We start from the raw sequence: 27,839 nt of genomic DNA on the forward strand, positions 1-27,839 counted from the left end.
AATATCTTTCATGCACCAAATATGGTAGTTGGGAGTTTTCAATTTAGACTCGAAGCAAAAATTTGTTGTGAATGTTTTCCTTTTTACCATGTCCCTCTGAAGCCATGTTAATGCCTGATTTTATGTTGTCTTTAAAAAGATGTTCGCATTTACGCGGGCTTTACAAAATCGGAATTCAGTGCGTTATTTGTCGTTCATGTAAAAGCAAAGATTGTAACAAAATGAAAAGCTACATTTGCCCAAATTGTGACAGTGTAGGCCACGTTACTCATATTGGCAACAAAGTCTATATTTTGGGCTGGCATATTTTCGTGCCTTAAAACAAGGTTTGTTTACCAGGGTGCTTTCACCCCCAAGGGGTGCGAGAACTGTTCCAAGGGGGTGCGGGGTGGTAATTCAGACGCAGAAAATATATTACTGTAATTCACTTCTTTGCTCAGTTAAAACTCACATTTGTACTGTGTTATAAGTAACTTGTATTAAGCTTAAAATATGGTTGGTTTTGGTATTTAAGCAATTCTACAAGGTGGTGCGAGAATTGGTTGGTGAATAGAAAGGGGTTCAGCAAGGAAAAGGGTTAAGAACCACTGCTTTAAAAGTTTGTTTATTTAAACATTTGGATAACTTTTCAGATAAGTTTTGCGAGGAATCCAAGTATACAGACCTGTGCTTTGCCGTTCTGTCGCACTTGTTTTCCGCGAGGTCGTCAGGTAGTGGAAGTATCAGGTTCAATAAAAGCTTTCCCACATTTTAGGAAAGATTTCCGCGCCCCGTATTTGTTTCTGAAGCAAACAGACGAACAGAAGCAAACAAGACGCGATGAAGGGAGCCGTTATTTCAAAAGGCAATTTGCGGTCGGCGCCGAACCCAGGCCTTCGCGTCATAACCTTGACATGCGGCGAGTTAAATTGCGATCATGTCGCTGTCATTTTGCACTTAGCGCAGGGGTTCCTAAACTGGGGTCAATGAACCCTTTAGCACTGGGGTTCTTAAAATTGGGTCTATGGAACCCTTTGGGACCGTGAACTATATTTAGGAGGTCCATGAAGGCTGAATTGAAATTAGTGTATATTTAGCTCGTAATCAATTTTTTAAAGTCAAAGTGTTTGATTAAAAATAAAACGTTCAAGGACTGAATATATTTAGACTTAATTTTACTGACATCATCAGCATATTTCTGAAGACATATGTGTGTGCATGTTTCAGTGATTTCTGAAGTCTATTTGATTGTGACGCCATTTTATGATGTCACTTTTGAAAGTTTCTCGCCTGCCCTGGTCCACGCGAAGCAGAAAATACAAACTACAACACAATTCTAGATAAAAATCAACCGAACTAAATATAATTGAAATTAGGAGCCGATTCACGAATTTGCGTGTCATTTGTTATGTACAGTACTCACAGGGCCGCAAAGAAATCATGTATTAAAGCATAATATATCAATGCAATAAAGGGCAATAAAAGGGCGTATCTTTATGGAATCCAAAACCATGGGCAGCAGGTTCTTGCTTGTCGATCACTGTTCCGCTGGCGCGTATATAAAAAACAAAACTCTTTACAAAGTTAAAGGCATATACATATAACGCCTATCAGTTCTTATAGGCCTATAAGTTACTTACAGGAACTGACGATACCAGTAAAAGGCGAAATATATATATTCCTTCAACAAAACGTCAGATCCTGGTTTTACTTGGGTGTTTAAACTTTGAGATTGTTTGTTTATAACATTGCAAATCACAAAGAAAATCGTAAACTCCCCCTCCCCATTCGAACAACCGATTCCACCTGGCACCGACGTCGCGAAGCGTCTCATTGTTTAATCACAAACCGCGCCGAAGCCTTTAAAGCGTCGAGATCCAATCGGCGGGCCATTAAGGACCGCGTCCTGCGGCGGAACCGACGCCGAAGCACGTTCTTGCTGTCGAGCGAGCGATAAAAGTGCCGAATTAGCTGGTGGCTCGCTCAAGCCGCCCGCGCCCGCAATTAACTGTTTGCCATCGAGACGAAAAGTTCAACAGCGCGCCGGCCCCCGCTGCTACCTGAACTGCTGCTGCTAAAAGGGTCGTTAGCTTGGAATTTCGCGGGGGAGAAACTAAACGTGTACCTGAACTGCTGCTGATGCTGCTAGAAAGGGTTCGCTTTCTTGGAATGTCGTGTGGAGGGGCCTTTCCGAAGGCATACAGCCGTGATTCTCAACCTTTTATGGCTTACGGCAGCCCTCGAACATGCTAAATAAATTTTCGGCACCCCACTGAATTTTTTGTGGAGTATGTTACTGAAATGTCACTATAATGAAACTGGAACAAAACAATCAACTTAAACCATGTAGGAAAATGCCATTTGATATAGTGGTCTATAATGGTAGACAAATAGTTGTATCAAGAAGCGCACCAATTGAGCAAAAATCAAATACATAAAAATCTCAAATATCTATCGGTACCCTTGAGCATTATAAATGGCACAACAGGGCGCCGCGGCACCCCGGTTGAGAACCACTGGCATACAGTATACACCAGGGGAGGGCAATTATTTATGATGGCGGACCGCATAAGAAACTGAAAATGTATAGGCTGGCCGTGTCAAAAAATCTCTAATACACACAATACAAAGTGTGATTCATTTTACCAAAATCTTTAAATATCCTTGTTTTGACAAGCTGGTAAGAGTATAGGAATAGGTGAGGATGTCTTACGAGAGTAATGTATTCAACAAAAAAGACTGAAATCAATAAAAATGTTTATAATAGTTTTATCGAAAATGGGCCTCGGACCTGATAATGTTGCTTGGCGGGCTTGATCAGGCCCGTGAGCCGTGGTTTGCACAGGTCTGGTACACATACAGTCACACACACATATATATATATATATATATAGGAAAAAAAACAAAACAAACAAAATTGTCATATATATATTCGTGTGTGAAAGTCAACGAGAAAAAAAACTCAGTCAACATATTGTACTCGTCAAATAGGGTAATTTTGTAAGTAATTTTTCAGTAGCCTACTGCACGACTATTATATTGTGATGTGTTTGGTTTTGTGTTTATGCCGGTCCAAGGTTGAAGAAAGGGTCAATAATAATCAACACTTTGTTGCGAATGGTGATGTGGTACAAGGTATGACCAGGTTTGGGTGACCGCTAAGTAGTTTTAAGAGACCGCAAGTGTTTCATTAAATACCAAAAAGTTGTGTCCAAAATTTGGGAAACCGCTGGAGAAATTTGACGTCGGTCTTTAACCTCTTTTTTATGGAAAAGCTTTTTTATCAAAAAATAACGCTATGTCGTTCTGTGTTTCGCAAAAAGCCTTTAAAACAGTGGTTCCCAAACTTTTTTGGCTCGCGGCACACTCAGAACAACAATAGAGTAATTTTACAATCGCCCTTAACACACGACAAACTATATTTGAATGTCTCAAAATTATTAATTTGTGATGAATAATGCGTATTTAAGTCTGTATGCCTATTGGTAATACAAATACTGTCTTTTCCGAAATTACCAAAAGTTTTGCGGCATACTTGACAATCTCTCGAGGCACACTAGTGTGCCGCTGCACACAGTTTAGGAATCACTGCTTTAAAGGGAAATATATATAATACCCTTGCTGTGGTAAATAGAAATGTCCAATATTCCGAATTTTCTTACTATACCGATACCCGACTTTTCAGGCAAAACAACAGCTGTCCGATCCCTTAGCAAATGAAGTCATTGCTTTGGTCAAATGAGCAATATTAAACAAATTGGAAAATACAAACGTAACGTTTTCCCGTTTGTAGAACAAAAACTTGCTCCAGGTTTCGCGAACTTTATTAAGTACATAGGCTATACTTTAACTTTTAAACTTTATTATCTGAGATTCAAATCAGCGCCAAAGTACCCTGGAGCAGAGGTTGTTAAGTTTTAGGGGGTGCTAATCGAAAGACTAATCGATATATTAGTGTAATTTAAGAAGTAACCATTTTTTCAAAGAATGGAGTTTAATTAAAAATAAAACGTTCTTGCATTGTATGTGCTTAGACTCCATTTGACTTTCATATTTTTGGACCGAAATCAGGGAAATTTCTGAAGTCTATTTGTATTGTGATTGTAAATTTGTGATGTGATCTCTGAAAATGTATTGCCTAACGTGGTCCACGCGAAGCAAAAAAAAATTAGGGGTCCGCAAGAAAAAGTCTATGAATCCCTGCCCTGGAGTCATTAGTTATAACGACCCCCACCAATTTAACGCCCCCCTTCTTTTGGAATTCACCAACGTTCCCTTGCGCAGCTTCATTGCTCGTAGTCGCGGTTTAATGAGAAACGTTTTCTAGGGTCTGGCGCTCGGAACGTGCCTTGCGACCGTCTCATTCCAGCTTCTTGGGGTTTGCGCAGGTGTCGTTCCCAGTAGTCCTGATAGCGCGGCCAAACACAGTCTGCTTGCTTGCTTGGTTACTTGCTTGGTTACTAGCGTTTGCACAGCTTAATTAGGCTGGCAATTGAAACAAACGACAACACAGCTCAATTATGCTGACGATTAAAACAAAGGACTGCACACCTTAGCTTAAATAGGCTTGCAATTGAAACAAATGACACAGCCTAATAAGCTTGGCGATTGAAACAAAGGAATGTTGTTTCGGGTTCGCCTGGCTATCACTTCAGAAAGCTGCATTTTTTTACCAAGTTTTTGCCAAAGAAGATTCTGTAACCACATAAGTCAGGATTTCTTAAACCTGGGTTCATGGACCCCTTGGGGGTAGGTGAACTAGTTTTAGGGGGTCCGTGAAGCCCTAATTGAATAATGGGTGTATATTTAAAAAGTAATTAGTTTTTTAAAGAAAAATGTTAAATTAAAAATAAAACGTTTTTGCACTGAATGTATATTTAAGCTCCACTGCGCTTACATATTTTTGTGACCGGTGATAGCAAATTTTTGAAGTCTATTTGTATGGTTTTATCAATTTATGACGTCATCTATAAAATTCCTTGCCTCCACTGGTCCAAGCAAAAGAAAAAAATTTTTGGGGAGGCGGTAAAAAAGTTCAATAATGCCTGCCATAAGTATACGGAAGCCGACTATTTAAAACAATCGAACTAATCTAGTGAAAAAAAAATATCGCGGCTTTCCAAACGACAAAATTATAACTTTATAGAATTAGCCTAACCCGCGTATACACGACAAGATATTAGGTAGACAGTATAGCGTTATAAGAAGGCTAATCCAATGTATAGTGTATGTAAAAATATGTTACAGCTATTGTTTGATTATTAAAATCAATTACATAAAATAAGATGTACTTTAAGTTGTTAAGAATCGGTACTTCCTATATTCCCGGTGTAGCCAACTTATGTTTCATTGCGATCAACTGAAATATTTGTTAGTGACTGGCGATCGACGGGTTCGGTAAAAAAGTTACAAGGACACTTATTAAACATTTGAGAGTTAAATGCATTTCAAGCCAGCGATGGAGGTTAATTTGTTACGTCAAAGGGCGCTTTATTAGGCTTGTCCAGACACCAGTTGGTCCTTTTAATGTTCCACTTGTGTGCGACAGCTACTGTAATAACGTAACACACATTCGACGCGATCGACGTGTTGACTACCCCTGCATATTCGAACTTCCAGAAGCGACCAGTACAAGCGCCAGTTGCTACCCCAGCATTAAGCATGTGGAATTAATCGCCACGTCGAATAAGGCGCTACAGTCAGGGAGTCAGCAGCAAAAAGGCACGTACTCGCCCTTGAGCCGATAGCAACCCTCGCCTTGGGACGCTGGCCACGGTTGTTCGTCGCAAATGAGCCTGTCGCTATCAAGAGTGACAAATCGTTCCCCAAAACGTGCCCCGCACAGCCGAGGGCGCATGTTTCATGATTTCTCAGTAACCAAATTTCTCATAAACTGCATTTGTGTGCTTGTATAAAGCAGATGACCGGACGGTATAGCGCGAAACTTTTTATTTGGCGAAATTACGCTTGTCCGTTCGTGGTTGAGGCAAAAACAATTAATTAATTAATTAATTAAATGCAAGAGCGCATGTCTTACGTAGTTTTCTTAACAAACAGCAAGGTTGTAATGAATCAAGTCATGTTTTTTACTCACAATCGGGGCAAGTTTACCAGTTTTAAAAGTTTAAAGTTTTGCTTTTAAGAAGGGAGTCTCGACTTGCTGACTTGGACCGGACAACCGATGACTTGGACTGGGACTAGACTTGCTATTTATTCGAAAAGACTTGACTTGGACTTCAGTAATTTTAATAATAAAAGTTATCAGATATTTTCCAATTGTACAAACGATGTTTCTAACTATAGAAGGTGGAAGGAAATTCATTCGCATAATTCTAACTTTAACAAGAATTTAATGGGGTTGCCCTTCTGGTATGAATTCAGTAAAATTTCATTCTCAAGTGATAAAAAAGGACGATACTATAAAAGCAATCAAAAGTAATTACGAGACATTTCGCCAGTCGGAAACCTTTTATTTTGCGCAAATATCAGAGCAGCCTGATTTTTCGACATGATGCTCCGAAAAAGACAAAACTCATGCTGCAAGAAGTGCACTCCGCGTATAAAAAAACGAAAAATGGGGCGAATAAACACTTTGATGCAGGATAGTTGGTTCGAAAATAAAACGACAATGACGAACTACCGATTTTTTTTCTTTGGAATGTGAAAAAGGATTCCAGCCAAAGACCAAAATACGAACAACATGAACGTCAGAATAAAACACAATTTCGGAAAAAGACCAAAATAGCACTAATACCTAATAGTCGTAATACAAAAAAATCGGACTAAGACCTAAACTCAGTCGGAATAAGACCTAAATGGCCAAAATCAGATCTATACAACATTTAAGCTAGCCACAAACCCCACCCCTAAGTACATTACTAACTCCCCCAATATTTTTAACCCTAAACAGTCCAAAAAATCTGGTGCCAAAACAGCGGCGCCCTAACGGCGTCATTCAAACTAGGGCGCCCAAACGTCGACACCATAGCGCTGATGCCAGAGCCATAGCCCACGACCGTCCCATACCATCTCCCCCACAGTTTTAGGTGTTATTTTGGCCTATTGGGCTTTATTCCGATAAATTTAGAACTTATTCCGACAAGTTTATGTCTTATTCAGACGATTAAGTTTGTAGTCTGTTGCAGATGTTACGGCGTATTTGGATTTATTATATCGTTAGTTTTAATACCATGGTTTAATAATTTTATTTCTTTAGGTCTTATTGCTTTTTAGGTCTTTTTTGTCCCTGTGGAAAATACTGTAACCGACGGTAGGCGAACAACCAATTCTAAAAGAAGGTAGGGTTAACCTAAACATTGCCACTACCGGAAGTCTTTAAAAACAGTAGTTTCAGGTAAATCACTTTCTAGATAGACTTTACAAACGTTGCGAACAGAACCCAACGGTTTTCAACATTTGGGCATTCGAAATCAACTGTATAAGGAGCACACTAGCTCCAGCTAGCGGCACAACAAAAACATGTGAAAACAAGATTTCGCCAGAAGCATCAAAGTTTGCTGGAAAGGCGTAAAAGAGAACACTATGCAGAACCGGAGTAACATGAATTCCGGCAGTTGGTTGGCTGTAAAATGGAAAACGCGTATTCACTCATAGGTTGCAACGGCCGGTATTTCGTTCATATTTTACCGACGGAATACATTCGACCAAAGCGAAAAAAAAGTGTAAATATTAGGCTAAGTTTGTTAAACTTTTGTGGGAGAGAGTGCCACGGTGCAGAGGACTTTATTTGTCTGCCAAAAAATCGCGTGCAACATACGAGAAAGACAAACGAGATTCGCGCAAAGCACGAAAATCGTTTCAATTTAGTATTTAAAACATGCAAAAACTAGAGTTTTGCGGGGCCACGACTAGAACCGTCCCTGGAGAAAGTGTTTACGATAGAACATCTATAAACCCGCCCTTGTTTTCGCTTAGCTTACGTCGGCCGAATCGGGCTCGCGGGCCGTATTTTGCCCAGATCTGGTGTATAGTGTAGGTTACATTAACAACTACTGCACGGCAACGGCTGCCTTCTTAGCTTCCCTCAAACGATTCCAGGCTTCCTCGTCGAAGCTCTCGAAGCTGATGTAGGGCGCCACCTTATTATCAGCATCCAGTGGCATCGGCTCGTTCTGATCGGGCCGGTAAAATAACTCGTCCATGTTGACCGGGGACGTGGGGGCCGGGACTCCCCCTTCACCCCCTCCGGGTAAATTTGTGGGGGTGTCATCGCTGGCCGGGGTCCCGGAACTCGAAGTGGAAAGGCGCACGGCTGGGGCTGGGCGAGGGGGCTGGACCCCAGGGTCGGCCGGTCCCGGGTGGGGCATGACCAGGGAAAGTACCGGGGGCTTGCCGTTGAGGCCCTCGAAGGTCTGGCCCCCGGCGACGCGTTCCAAATCGGCCGAGCGACGCTTGTAGGGAACAGAGACTGGGTGCATCCCCGACATATCTGCAGGTATGAGGGTTGGAAGTTGAGATAAAGGTGCTTTGTTTCTATTTTTATTTGGTTACACTGCCACGGGTATTTAATACCATAAGCTACTGTACTTCAATTGGCAAATTGGCAAGCGGAAAATATGAAAGTACAATTGAGGCGACCTTCACATGACTTCAAGGTCGACTATCTCGATGTCACAATATTTGAAAAGTAAATTTCAAACTATTGTAACTTGAAAGGTTTGGCAACTTATCATAGTATCATAGATATATCGTTTATTTGCTATCTGCGTTTATAAAATCGAACGCGCGACTTGTTTATCCAAAAATTTCGACTCCTTTACGTTCTACGTTCACATGTCGAAACAAATCTGCCACAAAAACAAAAAGCAAACAATAAGCCCTCACTGAAACGGTCTATTTTGGGGGGTCGCGAGATTTAATTTTTTTTTTTATTATTTGCGACCAATGTTCCAAGCTAAGTAACGCTTAGTAAATAGGAATTCAGTAAATAGCATTTCGTCCTTGTTTGTCCATCGAACGTTAACCCAAATTCTGCAACATTTTTCTTCCAACTTTACCTGGCAGTATTGGCTTAAGGTCAGGCAGCGCGTTGGTTCCGGTGGGGTGGTTGATGTTGCGGACCACCAGGGTGATGTCGCCCCTACTGAGGGTGTGCGTCTTGGCGAAGTTGCGTCGGTGAAGGTGGGCGATTTGGTCGATCACCATCTGCGCCACCCCTGTGAGGGTCAGAGGTCAAAGGTCAGGGGTTAGCACACTGAGGTGCGAGAGAACTACAAGGTGGGATCGAATTAGAGACCATATAGCAGGGGTGGTCATTTTTTTCACAGCGGGCCACATAAGAAAAATAATAAAAATGTTGTGGAGGGCTGGTCAAAATTAGGATCTCAAATATACGCAATATGACGTCATACTATGACGCTATTATATGTGTAAGCTAAAGACGACCTGTCATTACGCTAGTTGTGGGCTAATGCGCAAGTATTTTTACAGAAAAGGGGCGACAAAAAGGCATAAGCGAAGCGCCAATTTCGTTTAAAATGCAAACTTTAATTTAAATATAGAGGGGCATGACGCATTGAGGACAGATAAAATATATGTGTATTCCTTGATATGTTGGCAATAATCTAGTTATTCGGGGCATGTACTTCGCATTTTTACAAAGGATAACTTTCGATCGAAGCGCAAAAAATCCATTGACAAATATTATGTTAATTATGTCAAATATTCTTTCGAAGACACATTGCAGAGGACGACTTTTATCTGCAAAGGCGTTCAACAAAAAAAAAAATTTTTTTTTTTTTTAGACTAACGAAATTCGCGCGAAACGCTAAAACAATTTCCATTTTAGTCTTTAAAACAGGTTAAAAATGGAGTTTTGCGGTTTCATAAATCCGTCCCTGAAAAAGTCGCTGGTTTGTATTTTAACAAAAACAAGCCGCGGGCCGTATTATGCCCAGGCCTGCGATATAGTGATGTCGTGCGGTTGATTCGAACAAAACTTAATGACCTAATACATAGTTACACTTATAACTTATGCGTCGACATAGAAGTTATATACAGTTGAAAAAAACATTCTATTTTTCCAAATTTATCTTGTAAATATTTAGTTATGCTATTTTTTTTACTTTTTTCACGTTTTCAGCTGATAAGGTTAGTACGCATAACGTGTTGTGCCGTACATAACCACGATTAAAACCTAAGTTGCCAAGACAAGCCATAATATGCAAAATCGTACTACAAAAATCCAATCACTACCACATCGTTGAAACAATAAGCAACGCAGAAATATTAGGGTATGGGACAGGGTGTTGGTTAGTGTTTAGGTAGGGGTAGGTCAAGTATTATTATTTATAATAACAATGCTTAACCTACCCAAGCGCTAACCAAAATCTAAGCCAAATAATATTCGTTGTGTTAGGATTCTAAACCAGCGCCCTTTTTTAAATGTTAAACTTGTAAACAATTTGTCGAATGATGCCAGTTTTACAAGCGCCTTTCCCAAGTGACCTGATATATGGTTCCTGCATAGGAGCTCGTGCGAAACCATAGCGGCGATATCCTCGTTCGCCTTCTTCGTTCCGTTAGCTTGCTCCAACGATTTGTACACGTCATCTGACATAAGTACGAGAAAACCGCCTGCCGAGAATGAAATCGCATTTAAAAGCTTCATACAACGGTAACCCACAGTAAAGGTTGGTTCACACGAGACGCGTTTTGCTTCTAGCGTTAGCGTCGCCCAGTTCACACATAAGGCGTTGCCAGCGTTAACGGAAACCCTCTAAAGCAACAATATCTAAAGCAGAATAATCTATAATACCTTAGTTTAAAGACCAACGACATAATAAGCCAAATGCGCAGAAGTAATAAGTTAAACTTTTGGTCTCATTCCGACGTTTATGTTGTATAGCCAACTTTAACGACCTGAATCTTAAAAATTACCATTACTTCACGTTCTACGTTCACTTGTCGGAACAAATTTGCCACAAAACCAAAGAGCCAACAGCCAAAAAATAAGCTCACGCTGGAATCGTCATTTTTGGCTTACTTTAATTGCTAGCAAAAAACACTTGAAATTAATCGCACAGCACACGTTCTGCACCTACACACCTACCCACCTTCGATTTCGGACAGGGGTATTCCGCCGTAGATGTCGGGTGCGGCGATGACTGGTTCAGACGTGGCACTCCTTAGCGCTTCGTTCTCCTTGTATCCTCCCTTGACGCCGTAGTCGCCGATGCAGCGCGTGCATTCGTTGCGTCCTATAGGAGAGATGATATGGATCGTTTTCTTTGCGTTAAAACTCAAAATATTGCCTACCCACAGTGTTCTAAACAAGTCGCTTCGAATATACTCAAGTCCGAGTGTAAAAATGAGTGTAAAATATTACCACTTGTAAAATATGTGAAGTCCAAGTCAAGTCTTTTGGAATAAATAACGAGTCAAGTCCTAATTATAGCAAGTCAATTCCAATTCCGGATAATTTTTCACTACTAAACAATGGGGTTATATTTGTTGCGTGGAAACTGGTTAGAAACTGAACCAACCTAATCTCCCCCTCTCCATAATCTTCTCAACGTTCAGTCCAAGTCGTGAGAGTCGGTTTAGTTCCTGTTCGTTGTTGATGTCGTGGTTTACCGTAATTTGCTGAACCTAGTAAAAAAAAATTCGCAGCTTTGGGATCGATTGAATCGAGCAATGTCATATAGCTCTTCCCTTTAGATGGGTCATCATTTTGAAGGCCAATGTCGAACAAAAACTACCACCATTTTTAAGAAACTTTTTATTGAGTTCGTATTTTGTCTTTTTTCGACTTAAATCTAAAGTTTTTTCTCTGAAATCCCAATATATGAAATTGACATGATTGTCCTTACTTTAAAGGCCTATGTCGAACAAAACATTACCACCATTTTTAAGAAACCTTTTGTTAAAATTTTATTTAGTTTGTATTTTTTTTTTTTTTGGTTATTTTTGAATAAAAAGATTGACACAACTAGTTTCACGTAAAAGTTGTATAATTTTTTTCTCTGAAATCTTAATTTGTGACATGGGACATGTATGTCCTTATTTTTTTGTGACGACTTGCAGTTAAATCGGCAAAAATCAAGTTCGGCTGATTAAGTACAATTAAAGTGTAAAATAAAGTTTCAATTTAGGCTGAACCGAGAATTCGATTAAATAATTTCGTTTTAGCCGTAATTGTGACAAAGCTTAACAAAACAACTCAAACAGTGTTTTCCCACAAATCGGCTTAAATAACAGAAAAAAAATCTAAGCCCATGCTAAACGCGAATAAAACTGTATTAAAGAGCCTAAACAACGCTTTATGCATACGACTTGTCATTGGCCGGGCTAATGACTATTAGGCTACGTATAAGTCTTATTTTGGCCTTATACTGAACTGCGTTTTATTCAAACGTTGATGTTGTTCTTATTTCATTCTTCTAACTTGAGTCCGAATAAAACTATATTAAAGAGCCTTAACAACGCTTTATGCATACAACTTGCCATAGGTTACCGATCAGGTGCAAAAATGCCACCCAAAACACAGAGGAACAAAGTAGCAGGTTGCTTTTAAAGCGACAAGCGAACCAGGCGAATACAGTCAGAATCTGAACTCAACAAAACCGACAAAAATCGTTAAACACTTACGTCTAGCCTGCCGTGCTGATCTCTTTGACAGAGAAGGGCGCGACTGTCGCCCACGTTGGCCACGTACAGGTTGTTGTTGACCACCAGGGCTACTACGGCCGTTGTACCTCCCTTAATGGCGTCGTTGAGCGCCTTGATCTGACGAACAACTCCAGGGTAGTGCTTCTCGGCCACTTCACGTGGAAGACGATCGGGAAGCTGGAAAAAGAAGATGAGGTTAAAATGGACTAACACTTGACGATTTTTGTGAAAGTATGCTTAACATTCTGGTAAAATTTCCAGTTGTTGACGGTATGTCCGGCAGCAGAGGTTCTCATAAAGGAAACACACAATAAGACCTAAAAAGCAACAATGCCTAAAGCAGAAAAATCTATAAAACCATAGTATTAGGACCAACGACATTAAAGCCAACTATGTAGTAATATCCAGTACAGAATAATATCGAAATCGTCTGAATTAAGACCTAGGTCAAATTTTTTTGTGAAGTGATTTTTTAAGTATGTCTCACAAGCAGTTCCTTTCCCTTTACAAACACTGAAGCATAATTGTATTACTGTTAATTGAATGGCCCTACAAAGAGACACTAAACATTTCCCAATGTCCTTCTTTCAAGCAATTTGCATTTCTTTGCTTTTATTTGTCATAAGGATTATATATTATATTGGTAAAATTTCAAGTTGTTGTTAAGGTGATAGTATGTATGTTCTAGAGCAAAGTTCATACCAAAAACAGCCTTAAACAAACAAAAAAACTCACCTCTGACTGCAGTTGCGTCTTCTTTGCCAGTTGGCGGTCGATGGACTCGAAGAATCCGCGCTCAACGACGCTGAGCGCTTGCTTGAGGATGTTCTTGACGGACTTGTCGTTCATGTGTGGAGTTAGCTGGCCCAGCAGAAGCTCGGCAGGCAAGCGCTCAGCGCTGAAGTGAGCCGCCCTGCTGCCGTCATAGCCGTCGAAGACGCCATACAGATAGCAGTCGTTGTCTGTGCTGTGAAAAACACAAAACTACAGTTTGCTCAAAGAAATAACTAAGCACAATAGAGCATAGGCTCAGAATGTGGGTGTGCAGAGCATTTTTAGGCAACCTGGCTTTTTCGTAGAGGATTAAAACACGCCAGAATTCGTTATCAATAAATGTGCAAAATAATTTCTGTGGCACAGTCTTGTTAACCAAAATTGATTAAAACTTTCTTGAATTACCATGTATAGGCATGAGGTCATAGAATCCCCAAAATATATTTTTTAAGTGTTATGCAATTTTTTATCAAGGTATTGTTACGTTTTGCCCACGTCAATGGAAACTTATTTAGCTAAAAGTGCGAAAATAAAGTTCTAAAAAGTGAAATGGTTGGCTTAGTGATAACAGGCAACAGCTGTTATCTAAGAGCTCACATTTTTGTCTGTTTGGGCTTTGATATTCTTACTAAACACATTAGCTTTTGTTTATGGGACTGCTGTTTCATTTGTCCTTGATAATCTTTTAGTTACTTCACCTTAAACTTGCTTTCTAAATACTGTTATCGTTTGTGTTTAGACAAGAGTGTTGAATAAAAAGTTTATCGCAATCAGGTTACATGGGTCGGGCTGTACATTTTATCACCAAACTTTTTCGAATTTTTATACCACATGGTCATTTTACCTGGGCACTAAATAGTGCCAGGAGTTTTGTTATTAGCAACCCATTATTTTTATGCTTAGCCAGGTCACCCTGATTTGTAAAGTGCAACGTTTTACATATATATTCCGATTTTGGTTTCCTTTGTAAATTGTGAAACGTGATAGGGAAGTCATTCTCACCCAAAAAGATGGGATGAGGCACCTTAGTGATTTTATTGTACCCCAATGTAGATATCCAAAAACACCCCACAACCCATTCCTACTTTCACTAATATGGAAAAAATTGGCAGAAGTTGTTAATATGCTACCACATGTACCTTACAATTGAACTTGGGAAAAACCATGACAAAATCTAAACTCACGCAAAGTTGAAAGCCCGGTCCTCATAAGGATAAGCTTCAGTGGCTCTTCCATCCGCCAAATAGGCCATGTTGGATGCTACACCAACGTCGGACAAGCGACATTGTGGTAAATCATCGGTCCAGCTCATTTCAGATCTTTGCAAAGCTCTTCGATTTGGACTTGGTGTTGACGAACCAGTATCAGGAGTGACAACCGTTGTGGCCATGACAGCATTACTTGTGCGCGAGGAAGGTTATTGGTTTGGGATAGAGGGATAGGAGCAGTGCTACATTACTTGGTTATGCTGGCACCTAACGGCAACCTCCTGCAAGCCAAAAAAACAGCAAGTATAAATGTGAAGTGTGACAAAGCGTGTTTCGAGAAAGCAAATCACAAATTTGTATGCAAACAGGTATATAAACGTCAAACCCAGTAACCAAACGACAAAAAAATCATATTATAAAAATTCTTCAAATTAGTAGTGTTACAATTTCGAAAAATCAAGCTGAAACTTAATTAAATAAAAATTTATTGTTATTGACCTTTGAAAAAGATTGTTTTAACAGTGAATATTGCTGCAAATATTTAACAAAGTTCTTGTCTATTGATACAGCATTATTTTTCTTGGGAAATATAAAACATTAACAAAACAAGTATATACAGACCTGCGCTTTTAAAAGAAACAAAAACGCTATAAGCGAAACAGGAATGCCCGTTTTAGCAAGTGTTGCTGTCATCAAAGATGAAACGCTGAAAACTTTACAAGTTATTTAACTTTGTGACATAAATTCGAACAAAAGTCCATCAAGTTGATATACATAAGCATGGTACCCAACTGATGTTTTACAAAACACGGGTGAAGTACAGACGTTGTACTAGTTTCTTGTTGACAACCATACAATGTTGTGACACAATTTACCAAATAATAATGGAAGAAAATATTTCATTTTCATTCAAATAGAAAATATTACAGACTTGAATTTCTGGAACACAAGGATAAGGGACTTACTAGACATTCTGATTGATGATACATCAAAGAATCAAATGTTGCTATACCCACTACAGGAAAATACTTGAATTTAATCCAAAATACACATTATAAATCCCTTTTTAAAGGTTTTTGTTACATAATTTCAGCAGTAATACCAATGAAATAAGTTACAAAGATGGTATACCTTATTTAGAAGGTTAAGACAGTAACACACAGAAGTCAATTTGACCTATTTACAGGAAGTTAAAAAATAACCTAAGTGGCTCCACATATTATAGTTAGCCATATAAAATGATTTAGTAACTATGATCCTTAGAAAGAGTACATAGCAAATAATATTGCTCTGTTAGGAAATATAGCATGGTAACATAAAAAGCCAGAAGCCAAACAAATGTTTCTGTACACATTAACTTTGGGCTGGTGTAGTAACAACGCCTGACAAAAATGCAACAGAATGACAACAATAAGGCAGGCGAGATGTCGTAAAATAACAACAAAAAATACTGTACACTGTACATATAAGTATTTAGGCTTTGGAACACAGAGGATTCTGTTTTATGAATAAAAACATATTTGGGTTAACTTAAGATTTAATATAAAACAGAAGTGTATATACACCATTAAACTGGAAAGATTGTTCATTTATTAGAACCACTTTAAGGAATTTGCATATGATGCAAATGCAAATTGCAAATTAATACTTAAATATTAAATGAAAACAATTTAAACAAATTGAAAAGATAAGCCTTTTATATGCCTTGCATATTAAACTTTATATGGGTTGTTGTTGTAATCATTCCCACGTAAATAAAAACTAAAAATCTTTAGTATGAAAGCACTGCAATTGTCGAAACCATACTGATAGTTGTACGCTTCGTTATTTACACAAAACAGAAGCAACAAAACACAAATAGGCAGCATTTTCTGGCGACTCAAGGCCGGTTCTTTTTCTCTGATATCAGTTTTTGTTGAATTCCCATTTCTATCTGCTGGAGTTCGATTGCAAGAAGGAGGTCTTCGGCTTCTTCTTGTATCTCGTTACTTCTGTCACCAGGAAGAGACAGGCTTAACATCTCGGCGCTGGAGAGTCTGTTTTGACCGGTGGAACTGGTCGCGATAATGTCCGGTAAGGAGTAAATGGACTGAAGGCTTGTTGGTTTTTCCTCAACCGTTGGTTCGACTTCTGTACAAACACAGGCCATTCGGCTTTGATCGTGTTGACTGACCAGAAATTTGCTCTGCAGGCGGCTTTTGTCAGACGCAAACGGCTGAGTGAAGCTGTTGGCGTTGGCTGTCACCTGTTCCGGCATTGCTGGAATCGTGCGCGAGCGTACATTTCTAGCGATGGGTCCGAATTTGCTCACAATGCGTTGGTCCTGTATTGGATAGAAATCGTCCTCCATCGTTACGAACGTCTTGAGGTACTCCGATATGCTCAGACCGGAGTTAGACATTGATTGGGAACTTCTGGCGAAGATATCTAAGGTGGAGCGTTCGTTCGAGGAAACTTGTAAAGTTGCTGAGTCTAGATCGCTTCTGACATCAATGGAAGAAAACCTTGCATTATCAGACTGGCTTATACTTGTGTTGGTCAAGCTGTGCAGTGAAGAAAGGCATGTGGTGCCAGTCCAAAGACTGTAGGAGCCAGGAGTGGAGGTTTGTTGCAGGGAGTAGTTGTAACCTATTGGAACCGAAACCTGTGCTGGAGTGTAAACCGAGGCATTATCAGTCACTTTTACACTTTTAGACTCCTCCCTTGATTGGCCTGATTGTGTGATTGTGACCCACTGTTGTGCAGCAGTCGACATCGGAGTCACAATTCGCTTTTGAACAAGCTTGTTAATGACCTCCAGCTTTCTCTGTCTCAACTCCTCAAGTGACAATACAGGAGTGGGGCTAGCTGCTTGAGCAGGGTGTATTGAATAGTTCAATTGAGGCACTTCTACAGGCGATGCCTCCTTGTGCGCGATCGTGACATTCACTCTGTACTCTGGCTGGTGAATCTGATGCAGAGGCTCAATAAAAACGCCAGGGTTTGGTTGGTTGTTCATGTAAAAATTGGTTCCTGGGTTGGCAATGTTAGTGACAATGTCGCCATTGTTTACTGGCACTGATAGCGGTTGGGGAATCATAACGGCTTGGGGTACAACTCTTTCAATAGGAGGGGGTGGCGGTGGTGCCACATATCCATGCTGTATCGGTTGCACAGGAATGTAATGTTGGGCAATGTACTGATTCTGAGGTGTGGTGGCAACCATCTGTTGGCCAGTGTTGCCTTGCACATAATTCGGAGGCGGAGGTGCGGGTGGAGGCTGGGCAGGGCTGTAGTGTTGTTGTACAATAGTCTGGGACATATGCGGGTTTAAACTTGGGTTAGATGGGTCGTGCATGATGTGGACAGTGCCGGGCGGGTAGTTTGGTGAGTAAAAGGCCTGTTGCTGATGCTCGTGACGCAAGTGTTGCTGTGGAGTTTGTTGTCTGTCGCTTGGCATTACCGCCAACGAACTGTCGGGCAACATAGGGTTCACTTGCCTGTACTGCAGTTGGTTGGTTTGGGAAGGCGGGGCTACGGCGATAACTTGCTGCAGGGAAGCGCTGGGTGCATGCTGGTGGTTTCCCCCAGCTGGGTTAGAGGGGTGGAGCACTGTGTGTAACTGTCCCTGCTTTGGGTAGATACTTTGAATTGAGGCATGATTAGGATTGACTTTGGCAGGAGCTAGTGAGGTTGAGTAAGTGACGTGAGCGACGTCTTGATTTGCAGCCTGATGCGAAAGAAAGCCTCCACTACTCGGCTGTGGGTGCGCGAATGTTTGAACAGGGGAATTAGAGCAAATACACATTGGATTTCCAGGAAGCTTTGCAGAAGCGTTGGTGCTTTGAGGTGAGTAACTATAATCTGCCATGTCGCTTGCATCGTTTTCTGACATGTTGTTCTGCGGGCCATCAAGCGACACGGTTTGCCTGTAAATGCTCTGACCGCCCTTCTTGCGTCTGTTCCGGTGAAACTGTAATTCGTGGTCGGAGTGAGCAAAAGTACATGCCGCACCCCTCGGACAGATCCCCTTGTTTTTAAAGTCGCGACAGAGTGAGGTCTTGTACTTGCTTGACTGCTGATTCATATCCTGGTTTTGCCACATAGAGTGATGGTGCCGTTTGTTAAAATTCACCAACTGGTGGATAACTTCGGTCACAGAGTGCATGCACTCTGCCAGTGTTATCCAATCGGATGGAGGATTTTCGGCGTCAATGTCCGACAAGTATTTAAAAAGTGGAAGGATCGACTGAATGTTTCCAGGGTCGCCAGAACTTTGAACAGCCAAGCTTAGATCCTGAATGCACTGCTGGAAAGTAACGCCACTCTGGAGCTTGTCAATTATGGACTGCATGTAGGACTTGTGCACTTGGTCGCCGTACAACAGAGCGCTCCACTGATCTGGAGCTATCCTCAAACCAGCTTCCCTGGCAATCTGGACAATCTGTGTGTCATGCTCTTTTCTCAAGTCATCGTAGTGCAGGAATTCATCCTTAAGTCGCATCAGCGATGATTCTCCTTCGCGCTTTGTCACTTTAAAGCAAGATGCCCTGTATAGAAGCTGAACAACATGTCCAATGCTTGTCTTCGACGCCTGTGTAAACTGGCACTGGAGATTCTTAACCACTAGCTGGACAAGAACCTTTCTGGACAGTTCGGACATGTCTTCAAGTGCAAGGTGTATAAGCTTGAGTGCTTCTTCTTGCATAGCCGGACCAAGAAACTGGCAGCCTCTTCCTCTTACAGCTGTCCAGAGGTTTGCTGACAGGGTGCTCGGGTTTTGATGTAAGAGTATAAGTTCAGATGCAGTTCGTTCTCCAAGTGTACGAGCCACACGGATAGCCCTCCTTCTCCCATCTTCTTCTACAAGTTGACAACCAACAAGAAGAACCAGCTTTCTCTGCATAGGTCTGGTCAAGTCGTTTGTGTTAGAGGGTTTTAGATAAAGGGCCAGATCTTCAATTTTCAATTTGGCATCTTCGTAGTATTTTAAATACTGGCCAAAGTTTGACGGACAGCTTTCGACGTTGTCGTGAATGACACTGTTGGAAGAAATTGGAATATCTTTTGGCTTTCCCGAATCATCGGGAACCAGTTGTAGCAGTGCTGAATTAATCGGCAAGTGAGAAACATTGCAAGTTGAATTCGCCGAGCTGTTGCTGGGACACATACTGTGGCGATTTTTTTCAATGCAGCTCTTGCAAACGGTGTGACCGCAAACCAGCGAAACCGGACATCGGTCAGAGCGGTTGAAGGCCTTTTCGCAAGTGATACAACGAAGGTACTCTGACCATTGCTGGTTATGGGATTGCATATTGCTGGATTTCTTCATCACGGATGACAGAAGTTCAAAAACGAACCCTGTGCATATTGATACTTATGTAGCACCGAAAAGGACTATGCCTTTTTAAAAACTGCTCACCATTTAAAAAAGTGTTTAAGCATCCTGTTATATAGAGAAAATAAATGCAGAAATCAGAATGGATGTTATCCAAGTTTTAAGGTACAAACGTTTATGTTTGGCGAACACTATGTGGTAAAGGGGTTTTATTGATTTTATCTATGACAACTAAATGATGGCGCTGGTCTAGAATCCTACCCCATTTTCGTCCAGGGGTATATTGCTTGAAACAATACTTGGGTTAGGGTGGGAGTTAGCGTTTGGGTGGGTCAAGCATTATAACTATTATAATTATTCTTACATATTTATGCCTTCCTTGCAATTTCAATTTTGACAACTCGTTTCGTTAGTGTTAAAATATATGCAGTAGGATTTAGACACGCACCTAAATGATCTCAAAATCACTGTCCAACTTTCAAATCAAGTTGATTGTAAAACCTGTAGCATTTTTTGGTAATTGGTAAATGTTGTTAGGGTCAAGAATGCTGTTCACAGGCTGTTCACTTCTATAAAGCTGTCAACATGCCTGTATTCTTTTGACAAAGTAATAAAATTAAAATTTATAAATGTTTCCTGATGTTTTATACGCCGTTTTATGTGGAAATGAAGGTTTGAATTAAATATTTTTGGAGTCGATAATACTTAATAAAGTATGACAAGTGCACCCGCGAAAGAGCAAAACCAACAGGAACACCAAAAAATATGATATGCAATCAGATTTTCGGTAGGAAAAATTTCTAGAATCTTATCACTTTTTCAACCAGGGGTGAATATTGTTTGGGTTCTGGTGGGTCAAGCATTATTATTATATTTCTTCTTTCATATTTATTTATTTATAGCAATATCATTTTTTGACAACTCGTTACTCATAAAAACTGGCCAGGATACACTGATGAATTTCATGAGCATAGGTAAAAATTAAACCGTTGTTGTTTTAGGGCGCTCTTTCACTATTGTACGTGAAAAGTTATGCAAAAAAAAAATAATAATACCGCTTACCACAACGCATATTGTTTGGGTTAGGGTGCGGGTTAGCGTTTGGGTGAGGGTGGGTTAAGTAATATTATGTTTATTATTTATAATAACTTGACTCACCCTCAACCAAACGCTAACCCGCACCCTAACCCAAACAATATGCGTTGTGGTATGCGGCATTTGAAGATTTTTTTTTTTTTATTAATTTTTACGTACAATAGTGAAAGAGCGCCTTGTTTTAGTTATCATTAAAACAAGTATGATATAAATTTTCAGTTCACATACACTAGGTTAGTATTGTCTTCAAATCAAAAACAAACTGAAGCCAATATAACTAAGAAACGCATTCATTTATAAAAATAAGTATTACGTAAGCTTTATTTTATTTTTTTTTTACTTTCTCAATCAAAACGAAAATACGCAGAAATGCAAAAACAAATGCACGTTCTGTTGTTAGTAAGCTTTCTATGTTTTGATATTATTTAAAATTTATTTTAAAGTCTAATCTTTGCAGCGTTAAAAGCAAAAGCATATGCGTTGATACGCATCTGCTATTATTTTTACGAGTAAGTACTTTTGGAAATATTTTATTTTCTCAATGTTTGGCAACGAACACCTGCGCATAGTTAACTTTGGGTTGTCCCTGTCTCTACTGCAAGTTAGAAATACGAGGTTTCATTGCATTGTTAAATCCGTCAGAAATTAGTACAATTAGGGCATCCAAAGGATCGAAAAGTCTGACTTTTAGACCTTAAGGGTTTTGGACAATGCACTAATTTGACTTAACCAATCTGCATGAAGATTAAATTAATGTACTGTAATACTGCTTATTAATTATTTTTTTCGAAACTTGTCGATGAAATTTGCAGACAATTAGTTGAAAAAATGTCTTGTCATTTGTCAAATATGGTTGAGAGAGAGAGATCGTGAGAGCCGTACCCTCTCTAATTCTATGAAGGTACATTTACGATATCCCACGGCAATTTTACTGTACCTTCAAGTATCACAATGAACACCTTAGATTCCAAATAACACTTTAACTATCAATTTCTAAAGACCTAAAGTCAAGGGCTATTTCGTTTCCTTATAGCAGAAGCATTGAAATTACACATACAAAGATTTAACTGCTATATTTCGCGAATTAGGTTAAAGGTGAAATATAAGGCAACACGACACACGGCGAACTGGTTGGTAAAAGTTACACCATGCTGGAGAAATAAAACAAAATCGTAGTAAAACCAATGGCACGATAAAATTATGCTTCGTAATAAGAATATCAAAGCCCATGCAAAAGTAGGTATTGTTATAAACACTTCAAATAACTCTTTATTCATTTCACCAACATCAAACGCTACCTACTACTGTATGTGCTTTGATATTCTTATAACGTCCGACTCCAACCTCCAACCATTATGCTTCAAAATAGCCTTGTTTACAAAAAATAACTGGAAAAAAAAAATTCTCAAAAGTAACAGAAATTCCGCTTAGACAACTCATAAAAAAACAACTTGAAAAAGAAACGAAATTCTGGCAGAAACCAAATCGTAAGTCAGTAAACTACATTTGTCTTTATCCTCAGCTATAAACGAAATGTAACAAAAGAGGCAATGGTGACAAGGAGCTTCACTTTAAAATCAAACAGCTGCAGCAGTAACTGTATAAATTATTATCTTTAAATGTCTAAGCAATTAAAAAACTCATTCAAACGAGCATGAATAAAATGCCCACAAAAAGCAATCACACAGGTTTGGATTAAAAACGCGCATAGAAAATCAAGGTAAAAATTGTCGGGAGTTAAAAGTCGAACTAATCTTCACGCAAGCGACACATAACGATGAACAAATGAGAGGTGCTGTACAGTACACATATATATATCTACATCAGTAAAGTGAATCATTGGTGAACAAGGTTTTTTTTGTTTTTTTTTCTTGTGTCAGGCATTGGTGAACAAGGTGAAATATGCATATAAATGTACAACATTGCACTGCGAGTTATGCTTGATTCGTCTTCTGGTAAAGTGAACTGCTATAAGATGTAAAATAAGTGACGATTTCCCGTATTGAATAAATGCTCACAAGATGGTGCAACAGCAGCACGTGTGCGGGTAATCTTCAGTGAAGACCTTGCGCTGATTGCCGTAAACCCAGAACCTGGTCGGCAAAAACACAAGCGATTCGAAATTAATTTCCAGTAAAATTGAAAAAACAAAAGACAGAAAATGAGCGTGCACGTTGCTTCCCAGTTTGCACCACACTTGGTGGTTAAAATTCCCACAGAAATATTTGATAAAACTGACCCCTCTTTGTGTGAGAAGTTTGCCCTAAAAATATTCTGAAAATACTAAATTGAGTTGTTTTAAAAACCACCCGAGAGCCTCTATTCGTGTACGGTAAAAATCACTATCGATTTTTCATTAATTGATGTTACAATACAAATAGACTATCAGAAATATGCTTATGGTTTAAGTAAAATGGAGTCTAAATAAACTCAGCGCAGTGCTAAAACGTCTTACTTTTAAATAACAATTTTCTTTGAAAAAATGATTAATTCTTAAATATATACTAATATTTTAGTTTGGCCCCGAGGGGCCCATGGACCCAATTTAAAAAACCCTGCTTTAGTTGCACAAAAGGTATAATGTTTAAAATAACTTAAAAAAGGAATAACTTTTGCCAAACTAAACAAAAAGTAAAAGTATTTTTTCTAATAATTAAATTTATCGAATGACCTTACACGCTTTTTTCTTGTTTATTTACTGGCGGATCATTAATTTATGCTTAAAGGCCTTTGAACGACTTCCATAAGCTCCCGGCCACGCGAATATTTTGCACGGGTTAGTGATCAATCGATTAAACAAACATTTCGGCGGACAGATGGCAGCAGGAAAATAGGAATAACCAAACAAGCCGAAAAAGGCACAAGCCATCGTTAAACGTTGTTTGTTGCGACCAAACAAAGGGTTAGTCAGTTAAATGCAAATGAGGTTTCATCGTTGTGTTCGATTTTTTGGGCCGAGAGCCACTAAATGCCAAGTGACGTCACGACTTGTGCGGTAAAAATCCAAACGAAAGATGAATGCAATTCAAAAACAAAAATGAGGCCAACTAAAAAGCAAATTATTTTTGCAAAGTCAGAAGGTGCTCGTTGAGTGTAAGAACATTGTTTTGGGTTAATTAACGTTTTCTTGCAAGTTTTAGTTTTAAAATGTTGCTATAGGTTACTGGCTTAAAGCAAAAAAAAAATTGGTAAACTATTTGTCACATTTCCAACACTTACTACAATAATACTATTATTATTCATTTTGTACCATGATGCGATGGCGGGAATATTGCAAAGCCTTTTGCAATACGAAAACTTTACTTCGACCAGACGCACACACCAGAAAGTTGATAAACAATTATATAGTTTTAAATTCATTAAAACGAACTTACCTTCCCTCCTTGTCGTTAAACTTGAAACGGCATTCGTAAACCGGAACGGATGTCAGTTTCTGGCGCTGAGGATTGAAAATAAATTAATAAATTCACAATTCTAAAAAGCTCGCAGACGTAAACCTAAAAACCGCACAAAAAATAAGGCAACTTTAACGATAAAGCCTTGATAAAAACGCACAATAGAGGACAAACAACGGCGAAGAATAACAAGGTTTTGCTGAGCCGCCTAACGATAACCCAGAAACGGCAAAAAAATTAAGGCAGCGGTTAAAAATAAAGCCTTCATGAAATTTCCAAAACGGGAGAAATAACGGCGAAGAAGAACAAGAGTTCCTTTTCATAAAACAAAATCAAGGACAGATACTGGCAATGGAACCACATTTTATGTATTGTACATGGACTACTTTGCGTTACCCCGCCCTGCTTAGAGCTTACTGACCAACGCTAGGTGCAAACCTTTTAAGTTGAGCGACTGATTTCGATAAAAGCCGAAATCTCCAAATTTACATGCCGTAAAGAAAAGCTGTTTTGTTATTCATTATAATAGACTCGTTTGATCAACAGTGCCACAATATTTCCAGGCTTCGGATTAGACCAATACACGGCTATCAACAAAAAATGTTTATCGATGACGTCACCTGTTGCAGAAGCCTGTCGTTTGGCCACGAGGTGGCGTGAGTACCAACGATGTCCGACGCCCGTCTGTTTATTTCTTCCTCCGGGTAACCCTCTATAGGACAAACCTGCGTTTTACGAGGAACAGAAATTGAGAATAGCAATTCGCATAAAGGTGCAATATTAAGGCAAGTTGTAACTAGGGGTGTCCGATAATATACCGGCCGATGTCAAGTGGTAGTAACGCTACTCGTACCGATAGCAAATAGGAATTTTCAGCTATTAAATATATTAAATGCATTTTCCCCAGGTTTTAGGCCGAAATTAAAAAAATGCATAAAGGCTGGTTCACACTAGACGCGTCTAGCGTTAACGTCAAACGTTTTTAAAAAAACGCTTTCGGTTGCGGAAAAGTTGAAATATTCCAACTTTGACGCTTTCGGTTAGAAGCGAGGAAATTTGCCGTCAACGCTGGCAACGCGTTATGTGTGAACTGGACGACGTGTCTAGTGTGAACCAGCCTTAACACATTTCTAGACGAACAAAGTCGAAATCTGTGAAATACGTTCGGAAAACACGTAGCAGAAGCAAACTGACAACTTTGAAAGTCCTTAACCTAAAATTAAAAAGAGTGGAGTTCTTATAATTGTCTATATGCGTGCAAAAAAACAAGCGAAGAGTTTTTTAGGTCGGTCTGCTATTTTAAGAATGCATACCACCGGACTATCAAATAAAACAGACAGAAAATGTTAAATAAAAATTTCCTAGCACGAGTAATGAAAGCTGGCCGAGGAATGAATAAATGAAAAACGTGGTTGAACAGACAGCCATCACCATATTTCTAAAGAGGCAGGCTGATTCGAATCGTAAGTATAAACAGCTAACCTGGAAGTTTAAGGCCGGGTACACGCAAAACCAGACAAATGGGATCAAGTGAGACAATCGAAAAGCACTTTGTTAACTGAACACCACAACCAATTTTAATGCAAAAAGACTTTCTACAGGAAAGACCGGGGAGAACTTTATGCGGCTTGGTTTGATGGTCAACGCTCCCATGGGGAAAGCGTAAAGCCCGTCGTACCGAAAGGCAGTTGATTCAAGCGTCAGTTGGTAAAAATGGTAAAATATTTCAATGGTTTAAGACAGTGGTTGGCAAACTTTTTTTACGCGGCGCAAAATATTCTTTCCCGAGCTATTAAAGGCCCACTACGTAAACCACAACGACAACAGGGGGAATCCGGGATTTATGTTAGACCTGCAAATGACGTCACAAGGTTACACCACACGAACTATTTTATGAAATTTGTTGCAATAAAATGGTTGTAGGTCAAGCGGCCCACAACTACATAATAAAACTAAACTAATAAAGAAATAGCTCGCGTCCCACTAAAAATGGCTAAATATGGCGGCCCACCAGTTTGTCGAGCAATGGTTTATGACAATATGAATGGTTTAAGACAAACATTCACATGGGATGGGTCATGCAAAACCAGACACGTGGGACAAGAAGTGAGACATTCCAGTTTGCAAGCGTAACTTGGTAATAAGACGGCAATAATGGTACGACGAGACAGAAAAAACGCGGAAGTTATAACGCTGATAAGCTCAACTTTAAACCTCGATAAAAAAGAGTTTCCTTTTCATTGTGGCACCATTTACTGAACGTGAAATGTTAGACTCTATGTTAATAAAGTATTATATGATTAAGAGATGCCTCAATGTTGAAAACGTTAGAACGAACATTATTCTGTTAAAATATGACGCCGATAAGCTCAACTTTGGCCGTATCCCCCGGGCTATTAGAACTTTGCTTTGTCGTGTTAGTTGCTTTCTCGCTTACCGAAATAGCTTCGAAACGGTTACCGAGGTCGTGTGGCAATTATCGAAATCGTTAGACGAATGTGGCTGAACTTGCTCGCCATTGCTTTGCTCGTTTTAGGTTAATTGCAGTTCGAACCGCCGATTGTTGGTTTCGATGAGGTTTTCCAATGAGAAGTATTACGACAAAATGGGCAGTCTGTGTCGGTTTGCGTCACTGAAATTTGCATTTTGTAACTTTAAAAGAGTGTTATCGTGCTGGCATTTTAGTTTCTGTTTAATTGGCACCGGCAATTAGGCACATCTCGCAAACCTACCATTTACGTTTTCTATTTAAAACATTCTATTTTTAATCGTTGAAAACAAAAAAAAAGTAGAGAGAAAATTATGTTGAAAAACGTCTTTAATGCATAATAAGAATATCAAAGCCCATACAGAAGTAGGTACCTACTTCTGTATGGGCTTTGATATTCTTATTACGCCTTACTACAACCTCCAACCATTATGCTCCAAAGTCTTTAATGCAATTTTACGCTTCTTTGCTTATGCCGGTTAATGTATTCACAATAAAAAGTTTAGCAAATACAGGTTACTACGGGACAAAACGAAAACAATTAGCATCAATCACAGATGATAGATGACGCAAAATCTCACCCTCATTGCAATTTGCTCAAAGACGGTGTCACCAGTGACGTCACGAATCAGATGGTCGGGCATGTCTGTTCGCTCCACGATATGGTCGCTCAGGCGGTTCTGGCTGAAAATTATAAAGAAAAATATTAAAAAACATCCACAAAACAAGCTAAAATTTAAAATTTGGGTACTAAAGCAGGGTTTCCCGTACCTTTTCAGTTCGCGGCCCCCTTTTAATGCAAGTTTTATTGTGCGCATTTATTTAAATATGTATTTTAAAATAACTAATTTGAAATAAAATTAACATAAAACCTGCATCTTTACTACTGGCGTACGTACTTAAATAGTTAATGCGACACAACACATCTAATTGTTACGTATTTGTTGCATAAA

At 39.4% G+C, this 27,839-nt stretch overlaps 3 protein-coding genes across 3 annotated transcripts in view; all 3 read right to left on the reverse strand.

Annotated features, from left to right (window-relative positions):
- Positions 1-7,658: 7,658 nt before the first annotated feature.
- LOC146166626 (TGF-beta-activated kinase 1 and MAP3K7-binding protein 1-like) lies at positions 7,659-14,736 on the reverse strand. The gene is made up of 8 exons (XM_083382837.1): positions 14,568-14,736; positions 13,345-13,576; positions 12,589-12,786; positions 11,484-11,589; positions 11,055-11,198; positions 10,447-10,575; positions 8,997-9,155; positions 7,659-8,428 (listed from the first exon to the last, which is right to left on the reverse strand). The coding sequence occupies exons 1-8, from the start codon at positions 14,693-14,695 to the stop codon at positions 7,989-7,991; spliced, it is 1,536 nt and encodes a 511-aa protein (XP_083238963.1). The 5' UTR covers positions 14,696-14,736; the 3' UTR covers positions 7,659-7,988.
- Positions 14,737-15,129: 393 nt separating this feature from the next.
- LOC146166627 (uncharacterized) lies at positions 15,130-20,011 on the reverse strand. The gene has a single exon (XM_083382826.1). It carries the CDS (start codon positions 19,900-19,902, stop codon positions 16,471-16,473), a length of 3,432 nt encoding a protein of 1,143 aa, XP_083238952.1. The 5' UTR covers positions 19,903-20,011; the 3' UTR covers positions 15,130-16,470.
- A 2,349-nt stretch (positions 20,012-22,360) lies between these two features.
- Positions 22,361-27,839, reverse strand: part of LOC146166628 (protein SSUH2 homolog) — a 31,974-nt gene continuing 26,495 nt past the window's right edge. Inside the window, exons 10-13 of the mRNA XM_083382190.1 lie at positions 27,468-27,570; positions 25,019-25,123; positions 24,378-24,442; positions 22,361-23,096 (exon numbers count right to left, since the gene is read on the reverse strand). Of these exons, the coding sequence (XP_083238316.1) occupies positions 23,018-23,096; positions 24,378-24,442; positions 25,019-25,123; positions 27,468-27,570 (352 nt within the window). The 3' untranslated portion in view covers positions 22,361-23,017. The remainder of the gene's footprint in view (positions 23,097-24,377; positions 24,443-25,018; positions 25,124-27,467; positions 27,571-27,839) is intronic.

Source organism: Ascidiella aspersa, chromosome 1 (assembly GCF_963924565.1).
Source record: "Ascidiella aspersa chromosome 1, kaAscAspe10.2, whole genome shotgun sequence".
In the NCBI taxonomy this organism is placed as follows: domain Eukaryota; kingdom Metazoa; phylum Chordata; class Ascidiacea; order Phlebobranchia; family Ascidiidae; genus Ascidiella; species Ascidiella aspersa.